The sequence below is a fragment of the Coffea arabica genome, chromosome 10e (genome assembly GCF_036785885.1).
Source record: "Coffea arabica cultivar ET-39 chromosome 10e, Coffea Arabica ET-39 HiFi, whole genome shotgun sequence".
Taxonomy (NCBI): domain Eukaryota; kingdom Viridiplantae; phylum Streptophyta; class Magnoliopsida; order Gentianales; family Rubiaceae; genus Coffea; species Coffea arabica.
The window spans coordinates 45,712,626-45,724,212 of record NC_092328.1 but is presented as its reverse complement, the minus strand read 5'-3'; the positions used below and the strand labels follow the sequence as shown (position 1 = coordinate 45,724,212).

Genomic DNA, 11,587 nt, shown 5'->3' with positions numbered 1-11,587 from the left:
ATACATAAGATTTAGTATAAATTTCTCCAAATTTTAAGTTTACGCCTCCTTTGTCTTTAAGAGTTACTTTAAAATGTATCATTCTGGGCCTTTTCCCTGATTTAGTTGTGCCATCAGAAATCCAGTCTGAGAGGCAAGAAATGTCGCTCATGCCAACAAGTGCCACTGCGGCTAAGCAACTGAGACATGATATATTGACTAATGACGCAGAAAAAAGGGAGGAAAACATGAAAGCAAAGTATGAATATGTGAGAATGAGAAATGAATTCTGCAACTCAACTGTTTCACTTCCAACTCTATGTCTTAGTTATGATACGGCCCAAATGATCTTTCCAAGAACCAACTTGTCACAAGCAAGCTGACCACATTAGGGATTTAATGCTCTTTATAGGCTATTGCTGAAAAGATCAAATCTCACTATCTTACGATTAAAAATATCCAGATGTCAGTATATCTCTTTGGTTTAGATGAGTTTTCCTCCACCTTATTATATAGCCTAGTTAGATTCTCCTTTCTTTTTAGTTTAAGATATAATATAGGTCTTTTTTTCCCCCCTTTCCTGGTAGAAGGTGCAATATGTCTCTGATTGATATATCTTTCTTGAGATTCTATGGACATTAATTATAGTGCCTTTCTTGAGATTCTAGTTGCCAGTACCAGTGGGTGGATTTGGTTGGCTGCGCCTTAAGATTGTAAAATTGTAGTTGTGCTTTGATAAAAGAGAGAGCAACTATCAGCCGTCTTTATTTTACCATGTCTCCACATAAAAAACTTAGATACACTTTGAACTAGAAAACTTGAAACATATTAGCGTTGGACACTTCATATCTCATGGAATGATCAAGACGTGAAATCCAGAAAGAGATTCTTTCTATAAGAACGAAGTAGCTTATCTCACACAAGGTTAAAAACACAAAATGTACTTTACTAAGTGCAGTTAGAGATAGCTAAAGCAAGATTACTTGTACCTTTGTTTGAATTTAACTTTTCAATATTAGCCGGTTTCAATTAAAACCAATTAACGGTGACACTTCAACCCAAATTGAAGAGATGATGCAGAAGTTATTAACTATAGAGAGATTTTGTAGTAAAGTACCAAAGCATAGCAAGGTAAAAGATAAACTATTCTCTTTTTTTTTTTTAGTGAATAGCGTGTTACGTGTACTACAAATCTAAAAATCACTAGAACGAGAGATTACATTGTGAAATTTTTACAGATTCAAAATCTAGATAAACCATTAGTAGACCAATGATTATCTATGCATGAGAACAATATCATATTTGCTATCCAACTGGTTCAATTTCAAATTTGATGTTGAGAATTCGATGAAATAATCTAAGAAATCCCAAGTTTGAAAATATTGCTTAGAATCAAAGAGAGAAAACTTTTATCAAAACTCATAGGAGAAATGATATAAGAACAAAACTTTTATATCTAATAAAGAAACTATAAAAAAAAAAAACTTGAAAAATAAAATCCTACAAAAGAACAACACTCTCATTAGGAAACCTTAAGAGAGAGCAAACTGTCACTAGTAAACACTAAAAGAGAGAAAATAATGATACCCTAAGAGAGACTTTATTGAATATAAAAAAAATAAAAAAATAAAGCATAGAATTAACTGCTTAGCTCTTTAGATGTTGTTGAAAATTAAAGCTCTCTAGACCTAGGCAAACAATTACTACATTTTGTTTCTTGGATCTCTAGGCTCTGAATGCAATTTACGGTCACAAGATTGATGTATATCCAGATGGAATGCTAATTCTAAAATATCCATCAACTATATTGAAATTCTTCCTTTTGTCTTTAAACTTCAAAAGTGGAATCGAACATAGCAGAACTTTTTTGTGCTGCAAGTTCCATCTTAGCAGTTTCTGATCATGGGCTGGATCTTAATCTAAGCAACATTTTTCTCTTCATTTGTGTATGGCTGACGTTGCAATTTTTTATAACTCTTAATTGGGTTTTTTGCCCGATTGTTGGGTTTTCATAGGGCTTAATTGGGTTTTTTGCCCAATGGCAAAGTCGAATCGTAAACGAGCCCAAGAAACAAAAACAGATAGACGCATGCACTCGAAGCAAAGGGATGAAAAAAAATGGAGCAGATGTAAACTGTTAAAGTTAATACTAAAAGAAGATAAATGTATTTTTGAAGAGAAACGCAGTATTTTCTTGTGAGAATTCCAACTCTTATAAGACAAAGAAAGGAGGCATGGTGTTTTTGACAATTCAAATGGTCAAATGTGAGATTTTTCTTTTCTTTTCTTTTCTTTCTGTGTTTATCAGATGATTTCAATTTCATTCAAGAGAGAGTTCGAACCTTATAATAATGAAGGAGAAACAGTAGGATATTTATAAAGAGCAAAAGAAAATGAAAGATTTAAGAGTTATACATCAAGGAGCTATGCATTGCCTTATTAATGTGCCTAAGGATAAGGTCTTGAGGACACTCTTAATTTATGAGAGGATAAACATAGACTGTCTAGAAATAAAATTAATTTTCTATACATCGACTCTGTATACGTTGATAGGATTAGATGTATATCACATATTCAAAATTTAAATTTCTAATTTGAATTTTGATTAGTTGTTATCCTTAGAAATATGATGCAACAAAACGAATTTAAAGATGAACGGGTCAAGAGATCAAATGTTTTATGGGCTAATGTGGTCCAATCAAGATTTCAAAATAGAAATTCTTAACAATTTAATTTCTATCTAGCTTACTATCTTCCCGAGACACCCTACATTAAATGGGGTATGACTAATTAACTTTAAATTAAATAAGATAAATTATACTCAATAACAACCTACATTAAATAAAGGCATTTTAGAAAAGTTATAAGTTAACTATATTCTTTAATTAAAAAAGTGGATTATAATTTGTGATAGATGGAAAAGAAAAACAAAACCATCAAAGTAAGTGAGAGGATGGAGTAACAAATAAGCTGTGGGCTATCACATCTCGATTCCTACGAGAGAAAATGATGTATTTTCTTGTGAGAATTTCAATACTTATAACACAAGGGAATGGGTTTTTGACAAACCACCACAAATGTGGGGTTTTTTTTTTCCTTCCTTTCTTTTTTTTATTGATTTTAATTTACTTTCTTTTTTTATTGATTTTAATTTAGTTCAAAGGAGACTTTAAAGTCTAAACCTCATAAGAAAAGAGATACAAAAAAGATATGTGTGAGGCAAAAAATATATAAATATTTAAGAGTTGAATCTAGGAGTTCAACATAACCTCATTAATATGCCTAAACTTGTCTCAACACTATTGAGTTAACTTAAGAGAGGATAAACATAGCACAAAAATAATGTTAAGAAATAGGATTAATTTAATATGGTTTGGTATATATCACATATATAAAATTTGAATTTTAAATTTAAATTATGATTAATTATCATGCATTCAAATTAAATAATAGATACATTATCAATATATATATATATCATTTATCATAAGAAATATATTGCTGCAAAATGAGCTTGAGGCATTTGACCAGGTGAAGGGACGAGACTTTTATGGGCTAATGTGGTCCAATCTAGTTTTCAAACAAGTCTTGACATTCTACTTTCTAAAAATGGGCATTCTTAATAGACTTTCTTAATTTCAATGTACTTTCCAAAAGGTGCTCGTGACGGTGATAGGCTAATAGGCTAAATAGCAACTCTTGACAGTTGCTGTTAAGCTGTCGCCTATCATATGTCTCTGTATTCCTGTTCGAGCAAATATGCAAACGTTGACGGAACCTCCAAAATTGCAAAGTAGACCCATGTTTGATTGGGACTGGGGGCATAATGTCCGTCGTTATTGACAATCATTCAAAACGACTTAATATTTTTTTAAATACTATATAATTCTATATTAATTACTTGTAAAATTTTATAACAAATACATACTTATTATAATTAGAGGTGTCAAAATGGATGACTTGGGCGGATTTGGGTTGGGTAAAATGGGTAATGGATATAAGTGAGTCAATCCATTTATACCCATTTAATTAGATGGGTATAAATGGGTAAGTCAAAAAATGAATTGGGTAACCCAATTACCCATTTATAACCCATTTATTTTAACTTTTGTAAACTCATTTAAATTCATTTTTGCAAACTAAGTTATCAATTTATACTACTTTTTGCACCCATCATTAGTTTTAAATATTTACGCATAATGTTCAATAAGCATAATTATCAATTTTTTTTCTATCCGTACTCTATGTCGCAAAATTACATACTATTTAATAATTGACTAATAAAAAAATAAAAATTTAAATTAAGTACTATAAAAATTAACATAAAAACTTAATCCAAAAATTTTGAACCCTAATTTTTTTCATGTGTAAATTTAAAATTTCATTTTGAAAATGTAGGAAAAGAGGCTAAAACTTTATTATAAATTGGTAATGCTAAAAAATGAGTAAGTTAACAAATTAAGAGAAAATAAAATGATAAAATAAAACCAACAAATAACAATAATAATGAAACAAAAGTAGTTAACATCATAACAAAATGAAAAATCTGAAAAAAAAAATGGGCGGGAAAAGGGAGGAGATTTGGGGGAAAATAATTCTAAATGGGTTAATTGGATTTGATGGGTTACCCAATAATATCCATTTATTAAATGGGTATTATTGGGTAACCCATTTATACCCATATGCAAAAACTTAAGATACCCATACCCATCTATTCATGAGCGGGTATGGGTAAATTTAATTAAATGGGTTGATTTGCTACTTATAATTATAATATAGAGTTCATATAAATAGTAACAGAATATTAAACTCCCATTGTAAGCATATACAATCAATTAAAATGCAGTTACATCTTTTCTAATAAATATTACGCTACGATTATCACTGGTGATCATCTGCGCCTCGCGTCCCGTCGATTGGAAGCCACCCTTGCAAAGTGGATCCATAGAAATCTGAAGGGTAATAATCAAAAGTTGCAATTCCTACAAATCAAAAACTTGAATAGATCTAATTTTGTTAATCATGTGATCCAAATCTTATTACACCGTTAATTCTTGAGTTGGTGTGACAAAATTTGAACCGTAAAATCTATATAAATCGGATCAATCCAAATGTTTGCCTTCCTACGAAACCATCAATAGCTTAAACCAACCACGTAGAAACTATCCACTAAATTCTCTCTGCGGTTTTTGTATAGAATCTTCATTGAGCTTCTAACAGCGGGGCAATCTGAAATTCTTCTTTAAACAAACAGCAAGATGACTCTGTCCAATTTGACAATTCTTGCAGACACACACACACACACATATATATATATATATATATATTATTTTCTGTATTTTAATATCTTTGGAATTGTTTTACATAATCTTTTTTCTAATTCTTTTTTTTTTTGGAAGACATTCCACCTTTTAAATTGGGTCCAAGTGTGACAAAAGCCCCCATGTGCTATTAATTCAAGTACTAAACTTAAACTCTCCACCATTCTTTTCTCTTGCTGAGAATAATTTTCTCTTGACTGGGCACCCTTATGGAAACTACTAGAAAAGTTGGGCAAAAACGGTTAATGTTAATCAATTCACTTTTGGAATTTTCATTTGACAATTGTTTATGTAATTCGAGTTTTTTTTTTTATAATGCCACTTTTACTATCGCAGGCCTTATTTGAAAAGCCATTTTTTTTTAAATTTTTTTACCTCATATAAATACATGAAATCGATATAGTATATTTTTTTTACAAAAAACTTCAAAAAATAGCAATTTAATAGATTTTGTAATAGTTTTCTAAACTCCAAAAGTATTTGTAGTTTTCTGATAAAAAAGGAAAAAGATAAAATCAAAGTACCATAACAAAAGAGTAGAGAGCCCTCAAAATCTCCATTTCAATTTCATAATTTCAGCATAAAATATTTTTACAACATTACAAGAAACAAAATGGATAAGCTTTTGGAAATAAAAAAAAAAAAAAAAAGGGTAATGGATAAAACCGGGAGCAAAACCAGACGCAAGATTACAAATCCAGGCCACCAAAACCTAGGAACTGTTTCGGTTTCGCCTGTTGTATTTTTGAAAACATTGACTACCGTGCTGACTAATAAAGGTCCATTACAAAACAGTGGTAGCCCATGGAAAATGATAACCATTAAAATAATACACAGTTTCCTGGTTGATTTTTTTTTTTTGGGGGGGGCCTGTTTTTAAATGCTTTTATCCATTGTATAAATACCCATCAGTTCATGTCAAAGTTCACCGGAAAACAAACGCAATACTTTACAGACAGAATAACGAAACACATTTTCAAAAGCAACGCTTTAAAGAGAAGAAGAAAAAGAAGAGGAAGAAAGAAGAGATGGCAAGCACTGCTGGACAGGTTATACGTTGCAAAGGTACAGTTTCCTTTAGCTTTTGATGTAGCATGTGAGTTGATTTTTTTTTTTTTTTGTGGGAGAGTAAAGATGTGAGTTGATGCTATGTGTTAGTCCAAGGAAATTTTGTAGAGGGCTTTTTGCCTATTCATGGAATCTTTAGTTTACTAGATAGTGGATCAAATTTAGTTGTTTGTGAGGGGGGTTTAAGCAAGAATAATTGGTTCTTGGTTTGATTTTCATATTTATTTGGTGTGGGATTGCAGCTGCTATTGCATGGGAAGCAGGGAAGCCACTAGTCATTGAGGAAGTGGAGGTGGCACCTCCTCAGAAAATGGAGGTCCGGCTCAAGATTCTCTTCACTTCCCTCTGCCATACTGATGTTTATTTCTGGGAAGCGAAGGTAACAACAACAATCACACACTTTTGCATAGTATATAATCAATGCAATGTGTCTTATGTCAAATCAACCTGATGGATCATAGTGTCCTTTAGTAAATTTTGCTGATCTGAGGTTGCGTACTTTTCAATATTTTCAGGGCCAACACCCCGTGTTTCCTAGAATTCTCGGGCACGAGGCATCAGGGTATGTTAATGTCTGAGCCATGATTTCACTGATTCTCGTTATACTGTTACTCATATTCTGGTTTTAGGACTACATATGAGATGGATACTGATTGAATCTTTTTTTTTTTTTTTGGCGATTAGGATTGTGGAGAGTGTAGGGGAAGGCGTGACAGAACTTCAGCCCGGAGACCATGTGCTCCCTGTTTTCACAGGGGAGTGTAAGGAATGTCGTCATTGCAAATCAGAAGAAAGTAACATGTGTGATCTCCTCAGGATCAACACAGACAGGGGTGTGATGCTTAATGATGGGAAATCAAGGTTCTCAATTAATGGGAAACCAATTTATCATTTTGTTGGGACTTCCACATTTAGCGAGTACACTGTGGTCCATGTTGGCTGTCTAGCCAAAATCAATCCCCTTGCTCCTCTTGACAAAGTTTGTGTCTTGAGTTGTGGAATCTCCACAGGTATGAGAATTGGAATTGAAAACTGGATTCCAGTAGTTCAAAGTTTTTAATGCTGGATGTTTAATGTTCTGATGTCTGTGTTTTCGGTGCCCTTCTATTTTAGGCCTTGGTGCTACTTTGAATGTTGCTAAACCTAGAAGGGGATCATCAGTGGCAGTTTTCGGTTTGGGGGCTGTTGGCCTTGCTGTGAGTTTTCGAACTGGAAATCGAAATTTAGCTTTCATTCTGCCCAAATTTCCAAATGAGTAACTGTTCTTGTTACAATTCTACTTGATCAGGCTGCAGAAGGAGCTAGAATAGCAGGTGCCTCAAGAATTATAGGTATCGATCTGCTTCCTGACAGATTTGAACAAGGTTAGCCGTCTTTCTCATCATTCACTTAGAATCATACTCAGACCTTGCATTCAGTTGATTCAAGCTAAACGGATCACTCTGTATTCATTGACCATAGGTCTTAATAAGTGGTCTTTTCCCGTTTTCTTCCTCAAGTACAATTTAGTTCAATGGTTAATAATGAGGTTTCTGTCTTGAATGCAGCAAAGAAGTTTGGGGTGAATGAATTTGTGAATCCAAAAGATTACCCTAAACCAGTTCAAGAGGTTTGTTCTTGGTGACATTTGAATTGTGGGTTGCAGTTGCATCCTGAGCCTCCACTTAATACATTTCCAAAGCACTAACATGCTCTTCAACATTACTAGGTAATTGCTGAGATGACTGATGGAGGAGTGGATAGAAGTGTGGAGTGTACAGGAAACGTCAATGCCATGATCTCAGCCTTTGAATGCGTGCATGATGTAATTTCCTATCCTCTTCCCCTCTTTTAGCCTACTATATTCAAGAATTTCTATGAAATGTACGTTTCTGTACTGAAACGTACTAAGATTAAAAAAGCAAACAAAGAATCAAAGGGATCGTAGGTTCACTCGTGAACTGCAATATTTGTAGGCCTTCTAAACAGACTAATTACACTATGAAACCTTCCATGTCAGGGCTGGGGAGTTGCTGTTCTTGTTGGTGTTCCACATAAAGATGCTGTCTTCCAGACTCATCCCATGAATGTCTTGAATGAGAGGACTCTCAAAGGAACCTTCTTTGGAAACTATAAACCTCGTTCTGACCTTCCGTCTGTTGTTGAAAAATACATGAACAAAGTAAGTCCGCAGATGTTTTTTTTCAAGTTCAATATCTGCTTTGGTTTGGAAGAGACTATGCGTATTGAAAGTGGAGCTTCTAATACCCTTCTCTCCCTTTTTGTAGGAACTTGAAGTGGAGAAATTTATCACTCATGAAGTAACATTTTCTCAGATCAACAAGGCTTTTGAGTACATGCTCAAGGGAGAAGGCTTGCGATGCCTAATCCGTATGGAGGAGTAAAGAAGAAGAACCAAATGCTTTTAATGAGGCTGCTATTACTACCTGCGACTTTTACCAAATCCCTTTACTTGAAGCTTTAAATTGTTCATATCATAATTATCAGTCAGTTATTTAAAATTCTCCCAAGTTGAAGTTGACGTTCTGTATTTTATCCTAAGATCAAGCCCTTTTCATGTGACTACGTACTGCCTTTTCTTTTCCTTCTTTTGTTGCCCAAGTAAATTATATAGTTGCACAATTATCTTTGGAGGAATGGATGGTTTTCTACGTCTTCTTTTAGTGTAATTCCTCACAAGCTGTCTGAAGCTTTTGAAACTTGTCGGGATGATCAATGGAATTCGAGTAAATAGGAAGATTGAAGTTAAGGCCCTGATAACATCAACTATCTAGTTCAATAACAGGCTTCTATAGGCTATCAAGGCAGGACTTCAATTTTTGCTCATGCAGGTTGTACCTGAACTTTTGATAGCTGTTTACGGACCGCCTGTGTTTTTTCCTTTGTTCGGAAGAAATTTCCTTCGTAAACTAAAAGAGAGAGAGAGAGAGATTGAACCTTGCATAATAAAACAAGCAATGAATGATTAATCCTTCATGTCAACCGCTACCAATCAGATCAGACTTCTTGGTGGCTTGGGACCTCAGCTTTGTTTCGAGCAGTAAGTTGATGCAATAGCAAGTCTTGTCATCTAAGTGATAAGATTCAATAGCAAGTCTTGTCCAGAATTATTCAACGGAACTTAAAATTTCATAACTGAATTTGCAATTCAATTAGCAAACTTATCATTCTGTCTACGGACTTGGAAGTCTCTACAGCATTTTCCCTCGCGAAGAAACGTCAATGGCTTAGCAGCAGTTCTCTGCATATGAGAAGTAAAAGGTTTAAAGCCAAAGATGGATCATGTACACTGTAGAATGTGAACTGTCCAAAGATTTCTACCCAAGGTACACCGACAACCGACAACCCATGGTGTACAAGATGCTTTGGACTTGAAAGCTCACAATATACAACTTGTGAGATCTTCAGGCATGCAATTGTTCCCACCCCAACTCAGAAATATTAGCAAGGACCTTTCCTGCCACTACTTTCTCCCGTGAATACTTCACCTATAACTTTGCTTCACTGAATTTTCTTTTTATTACTTCAACGTCATCATGAATTACATTTCTAACTCTATAATTAAAGATAGTCTTACTCCGCTACACTTGGGGTCGTTTGGCTCATGGAATGACACGAGATTGAATTAATCATCTTATGTTATCCCACGTTTAGTTGGATTTTACACATGAGATAACACATCCCAACTAATCAAATTAATCTCCTATTCATGAGATAAAATAAAATAATTCCATGGGGAGGTGTTATTAGTTATTCAGGGATAACTATGAGATAGGATGATGAAATTTTAGACTAATTTATCCTTACAAATAATATAAAATTTATACTCTCATAATTATATAACCTTACCCTTACGCGGTAAGACAATATAAATAGACTAATTTGCCCCAAAGTATTTTTTGACTAATTTGACCATACTACTAACATAACAATATTTGGACTAATTTGCTTTTACTAATGATACAAATTCGTACTGAATATTATATAATCATACTCTCACACAATAATATGATAATAAACGTACTAATTTGCCCCTACTAATTATATTAAAAATTTTAAATAATTTACTCCTATTCATTATTTTAAATTTTTGACAAATTTACCCCTATTAATTACTTTAAATTTTTTTCTAATTTGCTCCTACTTACATCATAATAAAAGGACTATATTGCCCTTACTAACCTTATTTTCTTAATCAAATTTTATATAATTTCAAGCTCAACCCAAAGAAAAATATTCTATTGGCTTGAGTTTGGCTCATTTAGAACTTTTAAATGGGTTGAATTTTATTCAATTTAATCCTAACTTAGTTAAAACTCGGCTCATTATTTAATTAAATTTAAAATTTAGATTCAAAAACTAAGTTGAAACCTATTTTTAAGGGTTGAATGGGTTGAGTTTGAGTGAATGCAAATTTTTTTCTATATCTAAGCCGTTGATTTACTTTATAATTCTAAAGTTGCAGATTATTTTATTTTAATAAAATTTATAAATTATTTTACTAAAACGATTCTACAAATTAAGGGATATTTTGGTTATTAAAATAATAATCCTATCTCATCCAATCTCCAACCAATACAAGATAAAATTATTTTTCAATATACCCTATCCAATATAGAATCAATCAAACACTAGATAATTTGAATTATTAATTCGAGAATGATTCAACTCAGAATAAATAATCCGATATCCTACCTCATCTGGTCCATGAATCAAATGAGCCCCTAGTCTGGATGGAATTATTCGAAGATGGAAGAAGAGGAAATAGCAGTTGTTTCTTTTCTTTCAAAATATCAAGAAGTCAGGAATGAAGTGAAACATGCTGTTTAGTAAATCCTGACAATTCCCTCTCTCGGCTGGAATTGGAAACTTGGAAGGTACAAACTTTGCCTTTGCTCCCCTCGCTCCTCTCTTCCTCTGCAAAAGCCACTCTGGAAAATGTCTCCAGTCTCCCCTAAGGTTGTCGTGTCTAGTCGTGGACCTTTACATAATCAAACGATGAAACGTCTAAAGCAGTACAAACTGGACCAAAGGAAAATGTCTGTCAAAAACCGAGCAAAAGCTTTCGTGGGGCTAGTTATATTCATTTATTTCTCCTCTATTACAATGCATGAGAGAATTGGCAGGAAAATGCCGGTGAATATGCAGTCAAATTGATACGAAGCAACCGAGACTGAAGCAAAAAATTGATTGCAAAATTACAAGTTTGGGGGAAGCGA

At 33.3% G+C, this 11,587-nt stretch overlaps 1 protein-coding gene and 1 long non-coding RNA gene across 2 annotated transcripts; one reads left to right on the top strand and one right to left on the bottom strand.

The window, feature by feature from the left end:
• Nucleotides 1-6,229: 6,229 nt before the first annotated feature.
• On the top strand, nucleotides 6,230-8,933 carry LOC113712328 (alcohol dehydrogenase 1-like). Its single transcript, XM_027235697.2, has 10 exons — nucleotides 6,230-6,365; nucleotides 6,611-6,747; nucleotides 6,884-6,930; nucleotides 7,053-7,378; nucleotides 7,482-7,564; nucleotides 7,657-7,732; nucleotides 7,916-7,977; nucleotides 8,077-8,172; nucleotides 8,368-8,529; nucleotides 8,636-8,933. The coding sequence occupies exons 1-10, from the start codon at nucleotides 6,329-6,331 to the stop codon at nucleotides 8,750-8,752; spliced, it is 1,143 nt and encodes a 380-aa protein (XP_027091498.1). The 5' UTR covers nucleotides 6,230-6,328; the 3' UTR covers nucleotides 8,753-8,933.
• On the bottom strand, nucleotides 7,225-10,131 carry LOC140015350 (uncharacterized). The gene is made up of 2 exons (XR_011821970.1): nucleotides 9,690-10,131; nucleotides 7,225-9,609 (listed from the first exon to the last, which is right to left on the bottom strand). It is a non-coding gene; the product is annotated as an uncharacterized lncRNA (long non-coding RNA).
• Between the last annotated feature and the right edge of the window lie 1,456 nt (nucleotides 10,132-11,587).

Coding starts and splice junctions, on each gene's coding strand:
- LOC113712328 (XM_027235697.2), top strand. CDS start 6,329: ATGGCAAGCACTGCTGGACAGGTTATACGTTGCAAAG. Junction 6,748..6,883: donor TTTATTTCTGGGAAGCGAAG/GTAACAACAACA, acceptor CAATATTTTCAG/GGCCAACACCCCGTGTTTCC. Junction 8,173..8,367: donor CCTTTGAATGCGTGCATGAT/GTAATTTCCTAT, acceptor CTTCCATGTCAG/GGCTGGGGAGTTGCTGTTCT.